This window comes from Periplaneta americana, chromosome 4 (genome assembly GCF_040183065.1).
Source record: "Periplaneta americana isolate PAMFEO1 chromosome 4, P.americana_PAMFEO1_priV1, whole genome shotgun sequence".
NCBI classification, from domain to species: domain Eukaryota; kingdom Metazoa; phylum Arthropoda; class Insecta; order Blattodea; family Blattidae; genus Periplaneta; species Periplaneta americana.
Genome location: NC_091120.1, coordinates 158,185,590 through 158,200,970, shown reverse-complemented (window position 1 = coordinate 158,200,970; position 15,381 = coordinate 158,185,590). Strand labels below are relative to the sequence as shown.

The 15,381-nt window shown below is 34.6% G+C and overlaps 1 protein-coding gene across 1 annotated transcript in view; it reads right to left on the bottom strand.

The window, feature by feature from the left end:
• Positions 1 to 3,369: 3,369 nt before the first annotated feature.
• Positions 3,370 to 15,381, bottom strand: part of LOC138698354 (chondroadherin) — a 73,900-nt gene continuing 61,888 nt past the window's right edge. The window contains exon 2 of the mRNA XM_069824209.1: positions 3,370 to 9,371. Within this exon, the coding sequence (XP_069680310.1) occupies positions 8,262 to 9,371 (1,110 nt within the window). The 3' untranslated portion in view covers positions 3,370 to 8,261. The remainder of the gene's footprint in view (positions 9,372 to 15,381) is intronic.

The window sequence follows — 15,381 nt, the reverse complement described above, 5'->3', positions numbered from 1 at the left end:
GAATATACGTACCATTTACTGCCGCTGAGTTCTGTTTTCGTCTTCTACACACCATGGCGTTGTATATCGAGACCTGGAGAACATTATATTTTTAGGTTATAACTCATTACCACAATTTACACCACCGTCGTGGCCATACACAAATAATCAAGTGATATGAATATTAAATTTATCAGGTTAAATAAATATATGAAGCACTTTAAGCACCACAGACTATCGTAATTATTTAGATATTTGTATTATTTCCAGTAGGCCTAAAGAAAGAAAGAAAGAAAGAAGGGGAAAAAGAAAGAAGAAAGAATATAGAAATGAAAAATATTTTTGTGGAGGAATTGTAATCATGTGTAAATATTTTTCTCCATAGAAAGCTAATATTACTCCTCCACAAAAAAGTACAGAAGTCGTTTCAAGTGAAAAGGTTTATAAATGAGTATTGATCAGATTTCCAGCGCTTACAGAACTGTGAATATATTAATCAACAAAAATAGCTGCACTTTTACAGACCTAAATCACTTTTGGAGACTGGTAGCGAGAGGATTTAGACTTCATATTCACAGTTATATTATTGTACTCGCCAAACTTAGACGACCCCCGCTCAGAGGAAAGAAGCCAAAGAAGTCACATCAACATGCTCTGGATGTTTATGTTATGCAGTTGGCCGCGTCCGATAACTGAATTGCTTTATAACAGCGTTGCCAAACACAGACGGCCTCAGCCCAAGTAGAGAGGTCAGCTTATCTTGCCGCAAGAGAAAACTACTAACTTCTAAAAAAAAAAAAAATATATCGTACTTGCCTCAACCCGGTAGCTGGGCTGATTCAGAGTCATAATGTGACAACGCTGCATAACTATCAGGTATGCACTGTATGATTTTATTATGTTTTGGGTAAGACACAAGTCAACAGAGTGGTGTGAGTGAGATCGTCTAAGCTTGGCGAGAGCAGTACGTACCTAACGTTATTGTCGTCGAAGACGATGCTTACAGCACATTTCCAAATGAAAACTGGACATAAAAAAGGCTGTAAGTATCAATACCGTTGAAAATTTATTTAAAAAAAGAGTCTATGTCCCTTGTTCAGTTCTGAATGTTCAGTCTCGTTGTAATTTTATTTAGGGCCTAGCTTCTCCAATAGATGTGCAAAACGTGTGATATTACATTACTAGGTGCACAAGAAAGCTATGCTGTCTGCTATCTGTCTCTTTGGCACTTAATGTCTTTTTTATGTCCATTCTACAAATCTATAGCCATTTGTACAGTAGTGGTAAAAAACAGGACCGACGGAATAATCAAAGTCCCAGAAACGAGCCACTGCGCATGCCACGCCCGCATTCACAAGATAGCGAGTAATCTATTGCAATTGTTGTAGTTTTCACTACTAACGTAGCCCATTTCGAAAGCCATTAGAAAATAAGCTGGTAAAATTCATGTTCTTGGAATAATAAGTTAATTAAGTAGTAAAATATCGCTTCAATCGAAAAGTATTGGGAATAAATTTGAATAAGGAACAAAAAAAGTTTCCTTCCCAGGCAGAATTCGAACCAAGAAAGTCTTAGTTACCAGTCTATCGTGCTATCACTGTGAACAAGGCTCTGAAATCAGCTACAAGTGTCGGTCCGGTTTTTTTTTTTTTTTTTTTGCCGCTACTGTACATATACACTTTAGTTCTGCGTGAGAATCGAGTGTCTATAGCTTCACCAATATCGATATTAATTTGTCCTTGACCTTGACATTCAGTGTGCGAGCATAGCTTCTGTTACCTTAATTTTAATAACACGGCCTTCCACACATTACTTGTGAGTAATGTTTCAAAAGGTAATGACACAAGAAATAATATGGTAGCGCAGGGTTCGTAGTGATGCGTTCATTGTAATCTAATCGGACCCATGAACATATAAATGTTTTTACTCAAAATTGTTACAAGAAGAAAGCAAAAAATAAATATGAAATAATAAAAAAATGTTTTTCTTATCTTCAAGAAAGATATAAAAATCGACAAATGCATTTTATATGTGTACTGTCATGCAGAGTCATATTTTATATCTTTAGTTACTGAATGACCAACGTAAATTGAAAAGACGAAAATGGAAGAAACATAATGAAATGAAGTGAGATAAATGAAAAGCAAGAAAGAAAAACAAAAGAATAAAGAAGGAAAAGCTAGGAGGAGTTACAAAGAAAATAGAATTAGAATTAAAGACAAAGAAGGAAAAACAGGTAAGTATGGATTCACTACAAGAAAAAGGGGCGAGTGAAAGAAATAAAGAAGGGAATAAAGAAAAAGTGAAGGCAAGAAATTTTTAAACAAGAAAGGGAAGATTTATAGTAAAATAAAAATTGGAGATAGAGAAAAGGACTTGGAAGTAATAAATTTAATTTAATGAATGAATGAATGAAATCAAATGAAATAAATAAAGTAAATAAAATAAATAAATACGTAATAATTAAATATAAATAAATAAATAAATAAACAAATCATATTATTCACATTCAATTTCCAAAGCAAAAAAAATATTAGTTCCTTGAGAACTTAAAATACATTCTGCAGTGTTATGCTATTATGTGCGGAAAGAAATTCTTCTCTCGTCACTCAACAGGCTCATTTCCCTGTGCCATATAGTGGAAAGGAACAATAAGTATTTGTGAATAAGAGAGGAAGCAAAATGAAACAAAATGACAAATTTACTGAACATTCTGTAATTTGTTATCCATGGGAAACGGTATATAAATTTCCTATAGATGATACATCTCTAAGAGGACAACATTCCAATATTCCTGTCAACAATATTCTACATTTTTCTTCACAGAGAATGTTGCAACATTGCTAAATATATAATCTTTTTATTACAATAGGATAGGTTTCACTGAACTGACTCTCCACTTTTTAAAATTCCGTTAAAATGGAACCTCGATATGAACAGCTGTTTATTACTCGTATATGTGTTTTAATCATTTCTAACATCAGTCTAATAAATCAGCTGTCACTTGTCTTTGATTTTCTCTTGAAATGAAGTACCATAGCCAATTGATATTTACGTATCTTTCAACTATCGTTAACGTATACCAACTTTAAAGTTCATCAACTGTCTTAAAATAGTCATATTATCCACTGACATTTACTCGATATTCAGTTGTCTTTCAATGGATTACACAACTAACTGACAATTACGCGTGATTCACTTACTTTCAAAATGTCACATAATCAGTCCTCATTTATTCGACATTTCTTTTAAAATGAAGTAACATAATCAGTTGATATTAAATTGTTTTTAAATTGAAGTCACATAATCAGTTTACATTTACGCTTCATTAAACAGTTTTTAAAATACGATCATATTATAATGAGATGACATTTATGCGTGGTTCAGATGTTTTTAAATGCAGTCACATAATCAGCTGACAGTTACGCGTGATTCAATTGTTTCTTAAAATGGAGTCACATAATCAGCTGACAATTACGCGTGATTCAATTGTTTCTTAAAATGGAGTCACATAATCAGCTGACAATTACGCGAGATTCAATTGTTTCTTAAAATGGAGTCACATAATCAGCTGACAACAACGTATGATTTAATTATTTTAATTGGAGTCACATAAAGGGCTGATATTTAAGCGTTATTCAGTTGTCTTTGAAATGAGTCTGTATCAGTCAATATCTTCATGATTACACAATAACAGTTCCACATTCTTACAAAGACTGATGTTTGAAAACGAATCAGTAACTTTTGTGTATCTCAGTCGATTTCACCTTTCTAGTTTGATTAACACTGTACACAACACCAAATTGTAATGTCAATAAGGTAATCACACCGACCTTCTTGGCAGTGTTTGCACCAGCACAGTTTCAAGTAGGAGAGGGGAGGGCGTGGAGATACTCGCAATTCCTCAGTCACGAACACCCTTGAGAGCAGGATATAATATAAATATCTATTACATTAATGGAGATTTACAAATTGGCAGTTAAGTTTCATGATCCCCATTTGTTCAGTACAGTGAGTTTGAGCTAATAATGTTTAGGCTTGCGTCAATTGCCAATTTCTGACCAGTCAGCTCTCGTTTTCCGGTTAGAAGTGACATCAAACAAACGAATTCATAATGGTAAGACTGAATTCAACAGTCATTTTTCTCACGTTAGTTTTCAATTTCTGATAATGTGACTACAGTCTAGTATATACAGTCACGAAGCTCAATATAGTAAATATGCATCCATAGATAGTTGCTAACCGCTAGGATCGTTAATATCGCCTCATTACAGACAATGCGAAATAGTACCTGCACAGTCTATTGTTCCTAGCACCCTCACAACTCAAGCTTCGTGACTGTATATACTAGATTGTGCTGTAACTTCAATTTTAGAGCCACTATTGTACAAAATATGAAATCTCTATGTTTTAAGCTAAAAATTAGGACCAGGCACATTCTAATGGGGTGGTGATAATAAAAATTGTTAATTATCTTCAGCATTTCATGTAAATTGTTTACTTAATATCAGGTCACACGCAAATTCTGAATATGAATAAAATCCATCTCATAGTGTGGGGGAAACCTATACCAACGAAAAGGTATGCATGTCAAAAGTCTTCTTCTCGTTATTATGAATGCTAAAAACGTGCATTTTCATGAAAATCCCGAAATCTCTTTTCGACAAAACCAAAATTCTTTTTCTGTATTTTGTGCAATAAAATCGAACAGTTTTTAACACTAATCGTCTTAATTATTTTAATATTGATTTTGCCTATAGGCCTACTTTTAATTAATTCTTTTTTTTAGTATAATATTATGGTCTACTTGAAGGAATAAACTATAATTAATAATATCACAAATATTTCAAAATCATGTATGCCAAAGTACAAGCTATATGCCGAAATGAATATAATATTAAAGCTTTCATTTTAATGTTATTCAATTTTTAATATTTTTTCAAGATCGTATTATTAAACTTTCAATTTTTTCCAATAATATTATTACATTTCAGGTGTTCTACAATGATGAAATTTCTCAATTCCATATGTTTTCCAGCGATCATATTATTACATTTTAAATGTTTTCCAAAGTTGATAATATTCAATTTCAAATGTGTTCTCATGATGATATAATTAAATTTCAAACGTTTTCCCTTGATAATATTATTAAATTTCAAATCTTTTCCCGTAGTAATATTGTTAAATTTTGTTTTTCTTCCCACGATAATAGAATTAAATTTTAAATATTTTCCCGTGATGATATAAAATTTCAAATGTTTTTCCGTGATCATATTACTACTACTACTACTAATAAATGTTTAATGTCTTCCCATGAATATATTATTGAGCTTAAGGTCTTTTCCATGATCGCATTATAGTTTATATATTTAATATAATGATATGAAATTCTTTGTATTTCCAGTAATTATATTTTTAAATTTTATACATTTTCCTATTATCATGTTATTAAATTTTAAGTGTTTTCCGTTATTATATTATATTTTAAACGTTTTCACATGATTGTACTATTACTTCATTACAAAATATGTTTTCCTATTATGATATTATTAAATTTCAAAAGTTTTCCCGTGATCACAATGTTAAATTTTAATGTTTTCCCATAATGATATTTAATTTAAAATGTTTTCCCGTGGTCATATTATTAAATTTCAAACGTTTTTCCATGATCTTTGTATTAAAGTGTCAAATGTTTTCCCATGATGATATTAAATTTCAAATGTTCTTGCTTAATCATATTATTAAACCTTTTTTTTAATAATTTTTATTTTTATTATTATTATTATTTTTTTTTTTTGTTTTTCCATGCTCGAAGATAAATTTCAAATGTCTTCTTATGATTATATTATTAAACTTTAAATTTCTTCCCACGATCGTATATATTTTCCTATGATTTTTAAATGTTATGCTTTACCGTGATCATATTATTAAATTTCAAATTTCTCTGTGATGATATTATTAAATTTTAATTGTTTTCTCGTAATCCTACTACTAAATTTTAATTTTTTTTTCCATGATGACATTATTAAATTTAAATTCTTTTCCCGTGATCATATTATTAAATTCACTTTCACCATTATTGTATTTCTGTATTTTGTATGCTTTCACATTGATATTATTAAATTTTAAATGTTTTCCCGCGATAATATTAATGAATTTTATATCTTTTCCCGTGGTCATATTATTAAATTTTAAATTTTCTCCTGTGATCATATTATTAAATTTTAACTGTTTTCCTGTAATCCTACTGTTCAATTTTAAGAATTTTCCCATGATATTATTAAGTTTAAATTGTTTTCCCATGATTGTATTACTGCATTTTGTAGAATTTCACATTGATATTATTAAATTTTGAATGTTTTTCCATAGTCGTACTATTACATTTTATTTTTCTTCAATGTTCATATCATGTTTTATTTTACAAACTGTCGAAGTTTAGAATGCATAACAATGATTTTTCTGTGAATATAATCACAATAACTTTTTTTTGTCCAATGGCGTGTACTTGACTTCCATCATTCACAGAAGTATTCTTGTTTTGACGAGTGTGTCAGTAAGTACAAAAAGAATAGACCTTTAATTCACAGTGTAAAGTGCCTTCGATTCGCCCCCTCTATGACATAGAAAATAATACAATAGAAATAAGACAAACGCTCAATTTCCGATCAACACTTCGAGTTCGTTTCTTCTAAAAAATGAATGACAGTCTAATGCTGTGCCTGAGGAATTAAAGATATCAGCGACTAGAAGAACTAGAATGTGAAATGATTTTGACCTATATATTAATTTTATTAATAGCATGTCACCATACTTGTAATGCAAATTGCTACAGTCTGTTTCCTTGTTGTTGTTCGAGAGAAACTTTATAATTGAGGCGAAGTTCAAAGTTATGTGTACCAGAGTAACTTTCATAATCGATTCCAAGAGCAAAGTGTACGCGAGGCTTCTATTTCTGCTCATAATGTCCTTTCCGTATTTTGGTTTTCATATAATTATTTAGTAGTGAAAAAAATGCTTTTCATTTTATGTATAGAGTGAAATCTGAAACAATCGAAATTAACCGGTCTCAACCAATAAATTGATAGTTTTCGAGCTAACATACATAACTCTCAATGATCTTTTCCATCGGCCTGTGATAGTTACTATTTTCTTCATACTTTCCAGATTTTTCCCTTCTGATATTTCTGCAGTCTCACAAGAAATTCTTCTGTGAAGACATCCGTTCACAGTGAGTGGAAACGTATTGCCGAGAAATTGCTAGTTGATGAACGTTAAATGAAGCGGTTTCATTCAGAATCAAGGTATTTCATATGCCTTGAAATCTACGAAACGAGATCCCTGGTTTTAGTTCTTTTTCGAAAGGAAAGGAGGAAATACTAGTATCGGCGCTGACAAATCCAACGCCGTCGGAAGCCTATTCATAGAGATACTGCATTATGAGAAATGAAAATATCAAACATAAGCATCGGAAGTTTATGTTGTAATGTAGACATTAAAATAATTAATTTTAACACGTCCGTCAATCGATTAGAAATAAGAACATTCAAATTATTCCCACAGAAGGACAGCACATCATAGCCTCTTCTGGCAGCCACAACTGTCACTGCCCTATTAATACGTCTGCGGAACATAAAACTTCGTGTTTTTTTTTATTTCAATGTCTATATTAAATGAAGGGCTCAGAGCCATAGTGGGCCAAGCCACATATATTAAAAACGGAGAAAGCAAGGGTTGAAGTTAAGTTATTAGCATATTTTAATGAAACATATAGCAAGTAATATAAAGTATACACATTAAAACTAAATGATATGTTAATCTTCATTAAACTGAAGTGTCCACATAACTTTAATCCTTGCTTTCTTCGTTTTTAATAAATGGCGCTTGGGTCACTATGGTTCTGAACTCTTCAAATTGTCTGTTTTTCTCCTACATATCCGAAACCTACATACTTATCTAGTGCTTGAAGATAGATAAAATCACTTTTTTATTACTCACCGTAATTATTTATGACACATGATTTTACTAAGCTTCCAATTCTGCTCTCTCAGTATTCAAATTTTTATTACAGGCCCCCAGAAAGAAATGTTGCCACACCCCTGTATTAGCATATGTGAGATCCATTTATTTTAATCATAGATGACCAGAGAGCGCATGCAGAACTGAAACATTGTACGTTGGGCCCAAACTCACTGTACATAAAAGAATTGACCGTGCATTGAAGTCTCCGCGCATGCAATAGAATAGGCCCCATGAAATCTGTGTTACCACGCGTCAAGCTGATCTCATCTCGTACAAAGAACAGCTAGCAATGATGTAACTAACGCACTAACCAAGATATGAACCCACAACACCAGAAGGGAAGACGCTTTGACCCCTCCCGAATCCGCTGGCCCCTTAGATGCCTCCAGGTTACCCCTCGTGACCTGTTCCTGACATCTGCCGATAGCATCCAGATCAAGGCTGCTCATGGGCTTCCCATTCACCTCTAGAGGGGAGATACAATAATTCTTGCTACGAAAATCCACCCCCGTTGTGTCGTTAGCTAGAGGACTCTCTAGAAGGGTGTGGATATGGCAGTCACATGGGAAATGGTTATCGATCACATTGAGTACCTCCACACCCTGTATGACCACAGCGCCTGGCAAGGGCGTCTCGAGAAGATGGTTGCCATGGAAATGCAAGATTCGTATCCGATTGATAGGTTTGAGACTCAGCTCCTGAATTGCATCAATTTTGTTGTTTTTGAGGCTCAAAATCCCTATCTGGGTCATACCATCAAATGCGCCAGCGCGTATTATTCCAAGATCTGAGTCCTGTATTGCTAGAACGTGTACATGGCTCAGACCACGGAATGTGAATGGTTTCAGAGATGAGAGATCCATGAAGGCTAGTTTGAGCACTCCTACAGTATCCAAGCCACTGAACGAGTCCGGCTCAACAGAACGAATTCCTGAAGGGAATATCAGGCGTTCAACGTTCGTGAGACCTGAGAACGCTGAAGTATCGACGCGGTGAAGTGGGTTGTTGTTGAGCAGTAGCAGGCGAACGTTGGAAGTGCCAGCGAAGGCGTAGCCTTCGACGCGCTGGATGCGGTTGTGGCCGAGCAGGATGGTGGAGATGTTCTGCAGGCCTGCGAACGCGAACTGCGCCACTGTAGTGAGAGGTGTGTGCTGGATGGAGAGCTCGCGCAGGCGCGGTAAGCCCCTGAAAGCGAAGGGCTTGATAGTGGAGATATTGTTGCCGTCCAAAGAGAGCTTCTTGAGCCCCCTCAGACCGGCGAAGGCGTCGCTCTTGATGATTGGAAAGTGGTTCTTGGTGAGAGAGAGGTGCTCCACTGTGGGGGGCAGCGACTTGATGGGGATCTCTGTCAGACCCCCTGTGTTGCACAGCACCTGCCGGCATAACAGTCACTTCAGCAATGGAACTACTCTCTCATTACGTCAACAGTGATGACTGGGAAGTGGCTTTTAAGTCATTATTTTAATTCATGGAGAAAGAAAGTAAAATCTGTCTATAATTGTATCACTTATAGTCACAGAAACATAGAAAGAGAAATTTTCCTTTTATCTCTCGAAACCAGAGATAATTAGGTATCAATTCGTGTTATTTCAAGTTATCAAAACGGAGAGACAAACATCTCTGTGTCCAAGACTCAAAAAGAGATAATTAGAAAGTAACTTGTCACATAAACAAACATGAAGAAAGATTATTTGGAACTCATGGACGGAGAGAAATTATACTTCTTCTTCAATAAGTAATAATGAAAAAATGAATGTCTATGTCATTTTCCTTTCTGTAAGCGATCAATAAAAAGTGAGAGGGAATTAAGGGAACACATGTGAGTTTTAAAACTTCTACAATTTTCATCAAACATTTATTAATTTTAAACTACATAAACATGCTCGCAATACTATCATCTGTACAAAATCTGATGCCCTTAGGGCTAATAGTTTTGAAATTATATTTTTTAATATATTTTGTCTTGACGTCACTAAAAAGACTCCTTGCAACAAAGTTTTCAAAATTTTTAGTATATATTTGCTCAAAAGCTTGAAAATAGAAATGGGAATATAAATGAATTAGATTTTTGAGCTCAGTCTAAATAGAGAGTCACAATAAATTTTTGAGTGGATTTTCTTAATTTTTCACAGATATTTCACCATAGTGTCCCCTCAATGAAATCTCTTGGATTGCCTGCTATGTAATCATGTTCACAGTTTTAGATATTGTTCATACAGGTGTAACAAACTTATTGTTAATAAAATATTTATTGAAGTAATTTAAAAGTGTTTTATGACATTGTATTTCATTAACACAGAATAATTGCATATTTACAGTTGATGTAGGTGTAGTATATTATTATTTATTGATACATTTTGTAAAATTGTTTTTCGTTCTTTTTTCGACTGTCTACGCACTCATAAGCGTTCTTTTCCATATTTTTTTAGAATATTTTGGTCTTACCGGTTTACCATTTTTGCTTTCATTATCATCTTTTCATTTCCACATGTGATAAGCAGGCAAGTACTTTGCTTGTGATTTTTTCATTTCCACAATAAAGCAATACTAATTCTTGTAAAAGTTATGCATATCAATCTTCACATATTGATATGAAATCGAGTTTCCATTTTTAAATTTCGAATACCCAACCTCCTTTGAACCCTATAAATGAACTCGTTTAGCTTATATTTGCATGACCGACTGTTATCTTATCAGCGTATGACACCATTTCCTTTTATTTACATTCGATTTGGAAACTGCCATCTGTCAGCTGACACAATAAAGAAAGCGATGATGCTTTCCCTATTATAAACTTTTGAAATTCATCTTACACAAAAGTCTTATCAGTTTGTAGGTCAAACACAGGCATTTCACTTAAAATATACCACATTATTATTTTAACTCTTAGAAAAAGAGGAAACGATACGTCTTACAACTGAGAAAGTGAGATTGTGAGATAGAAGTGACTACGTTTATGTAAGATGAATTAACCGTTTATAGGGGGTGGTTTTAGACAAAAACAATAACTTCTCTCCTATCTAATAGATTTTTTGAAACATTGTACGGAAGTTATAGGTACAATATATGTTTTGTGTACAAACTATATTTACTGTTCCATAAGAAGAAGTACCCCTTTACATGAAGTGTATTTACACAAAATTAACTTCTCTCCTACATAACAGATTTTTATGAAACTTTGTGCAGGAGTTACAGGTAACATATATTTTTGTGTACAAATTCTGATTACATCTGTATGCTACTTGTAGGCCTAATTGTTTTACAAAGTTTCATAAAAATAATAGGAGAGAAGTTATTAATTCTGTCTAAATGCACCAGAACAAAGGAGTACAAACATAATCAGACTTTGTAGACAAAAATATATTCCACCTATAACTTCTGTATAAAGTTTCATAAAAATCTGTTGGATAGGAGAGAAGTTATTAATTTTGTTTACTTACACCTCTATAAAGGGGTAGTTCCTCTTATGGAACAGTAAATATAGTTTGTGCACGAAAATATTTGCTACCTGTAACTTTCATACAAAGTTTCATAAAAATCTGTTGGATAGGAGAGAAGTTATTAATTTTGTTTACTTACACCTCTATAAAGGGGTGGTTCCTCTTATAGAACCGTAAATATAGTTAAATATAGTTTGTGCACAAAAAAATATATGCTACTTGTAACTTTCGTACAATGTTTCATAAAAATCTGTTGGATAGGAAAGAAGTGATTAATTCTGTGTAAATGCACCCGCTATAAAGGTGTAGTTTTTATTGTGCAAACGAAATCAAAGTTTATACACAAAACATGTGCCACCTGTAATGCATGTACAAAGTTTCATAACAATTCGTTAGCATGCAGAGAAGTTATTCATTTTGTCGAGCTAGTGATTTGCGTTCTGATTAACTGTGCATGTTTTAAGGTTACATAAAAATGTTCCAATGTACGAGGGGGATCCAGGAAATAACGACCGTTCGCGCATACCCGCCGCGTAGCTGACTCCCCTTCCTTGTTTGAAGGTCAACTGGCTTCCTTAACATGTGTTCTCATAATGTTGTGAGTACTGGTTGCAACAAGTCGCCATTGTGCATTTTGTGTTACTTCAAAATGAACGACGTGATTGATAATCCCGCCGACTGTGAGGTGAGGAGTGTGATTCGATTTTTGAATGCCCGACATTTGAAACCTGCAGAAATTTACCGGCAATTGAAAGAAGTGTATGGTGATACTGTAATGAATGAAAGAAATGTGAGAAAATGGTGCGAAATGTTCAACAATGGGCGAACAAATGTCCACGATGAAACTCGACCCGGACGCCCATCACTCATCACAGAAGACCTGAAGCCTAAAGTGAACGACAGAATCTTGCAAGACAGGCGCACATCACTCGACGAATTGCATATTGCCTTTCCTGACATTTCTCGTTCTTTGCTTGGTGAAATTGTGTCGCAACATCTTGGCTACCACAAAATCTGTGCCCACCCGCACACTGCTGCTTCAACTCGAGAATTGCTGGATCAATTCGGTTGGGAAATCTTCGATCATCTGCCCTATAGTCCAGACCTTGCTCCTAGCGATTTTTACCTTTTCACTAAGCTGAAAGACTTTCTGGGTGGTACGCGTTTTGGAAGTGATGAAGAGTTGAAGAAGACAGTTAACACCTGGCTTAATGACCTGGCGGTAGAGGAGTATAACACGGGAATTGTAAAGCTAGTGAACAGATACGACAAATGTTTAAATGTAGGTGGTGATTATTTAGAGAAGTAAAGGAAGCTTCAGTTATGTAACAGACTTTGTTTTTTTCAAATAAATATATTTTTTTAATTATTAAAACAAAACGGTCGTTATTTCCTGGACCCCCTCGTATTTTTAACCTGATATTCGATGTCATGTGAATAATTTTGTAGGCCTAAAACACTCAGATAGTGATTAAAAACTTCCGTGTTCCATGATTCTCTTCTGCTGTTAAGCCAAACATGGAACAGATACCGTATGCTCCAGCACTGAAAAAAAGTCGATTGAAGCGTGCATTTCCATAACGTTGTAAGTGCCGAAACCGGGAGAATCTATTTTTTCACATATATCAGTTGTAGGTGCCCCTATTTGACAATATTACGAAAGGTTATGAAGAAAGTGCTGCTCCAATAATAAAGTAGTGCACTTTCAGGTTGTGCAAGTTACAACGTTGTATGTACTATATAAAACTATTTTTGCTCCTACTGTAAACTTTACGAATTGGCACTTACAACGTTCTGGAAATGAACGCTTCAATTACTGATAAATGCGCAAGAACGCGCAAACTTTAAAACAAGGATTCAACATTCTAAATGATGCTGTATTAAATGTAAAAGAATTGTTGTAACCGGACGTGACCGTCTATACTAAAATTCACGTTACATTTGGAGAATTTAATTTTCTTTTTTGAATTGTAATGTTTAAACTGTACTGTAAGAAGAAAAATACTTTACAAACTTGTAATTGAAGTTACATTAGTAAGAACATACCTATCTGAACAGATTCCATGTCTCACATCATAATAAATCACTTACATTTGGCTCTTTTTCACGCATATAACAGGCTTCTCTGTCTATGACTCAACAGGAGCGAGAAGTGTTGGGAAGAACTCATTGTTGATACCCTTCTAAATATAGCTTGTCGCTAATAAGACAGTAAACGCTATTACTCACAACATTCTTCAAATTTTAAAGAACATGAATTCATATTCATCTATGCCTAACTAAAACAAGTCAAAATTTGATTTTTGTTCACCTAGATTGGGAAAATTGAACACTGTGCGGCCGGCCGGGGGAAACATTCTCCGCTGTCAGTCTCTACCGGGTCTACGGTCCTTCTGGACACGGACCGACAAACCTCCAACGAATTTCATTGAGCATATCAGAGACAGTCCAAAGACCAATGTGTGGTTGGGAATCACGCAGACAAATATCTATGGATCATTTTTTTTTCAGCGATAAGACCATTACTGGTGCCTGTTACTTGGATATGCTGACAGTTTCTGCAGCCACAATTGGGACAAGATGGTATCGCAGACACTGTTGTTTACCAACAAGACGGGTACCTTGCCACTATGCGACAATTGTTAGGACTACTTGAATGAAGTGTTTCCCAACCGGTGGATTGGACGAGGCGGCCGTAGACCATGGGCAGCAAGATCCCCAGACTTACCCCATTATACTTTTTTGTATGGGGATTTGTTAAATCCAAAGTCTACACAAGAAAAGTGTCTAACGTTGATGAACTGAAAAAAGAATTCGTGATGCAGTGTCACTAATCACACCACAGTTTCTGAGAAATGCATTCCGTGAAATCGTGTCCAGATGGGAATTGTGCAGGGACATCAATGGACGACATGTCGAAAGGAACCACTGAGTGTGTATGAGTGAGTTTGTAGTGTACAATCATCTTATGAATACAAATATCATGAACTATATCGTTTTCATGAAAATAGTTACTTATTTTATGGATACCTTTAGTTAAAGACCGGAATTAATTCATCAGCAGCAGTGGTTTCCAAATCGTCAAACGCATCGACATCTTCCTCGGACAGAAATGCCAGAGCTATACGCGAATTAAATTGCGCCCTGAGCTCAGTTCATCTTCTTCCGGGTATTTGCTGAGACTACAAAGCTCCGAAACGTTAGATCTATCCACAATTATCACACAATGCAAAACAGAAATCTGGAACGAAATAGAATTATCGCTTGAATAAGTGGACAATCACTAATATTGTGACTCATATAGGTGATAACTAGACATCGGAATTTAAGGTACTAAAAATAGTATTTTAGGCGCCTAAAAAGGTTCTAAAACAACAAAAATAGGGCAATGAAAGGCATTGAAATTATATTGAATCACCCATAATTCATAGAGTAAACATCCATAAGTAACTTAACAAAGTACAGTGGAAAAGTAGTTTCTCCGTTCTATAGACTTGTTTCACTTGTACTTATTCATCCACAACTTCACGTCCATAATTTGAGTTACAATAAACAATAAGCAACTTTTCAAGATTAACGCACAAACTTCTGTCACGTTTATTGGACAAAATCAGTGTGATGATGATTAATGTAACAATAAAGAGACGTCGGTAGAGCCGCAAAGTTCTACCAGCAAGCACCGTCTTTGTCCACCAAAAATTATAGTTGGATTCACCGGGATTCGAAACCGGGTTATCAATGTGGAAATCCAACGCTTCATGTATTCGACTAATAACTGATGTTTGTTGTTGTTTAGTCAACAGGTTTGAACCTCACAAGTGACACCAATAAGGCATCACTCAAGAGGCAACTAAGCCAGGAGTCAGGTAGCAGTGCTGGATAAGGACATGGTCGAATAGCAGAGTAAACGAAACAACAACACTGCATTGCAACATGGTGTCTC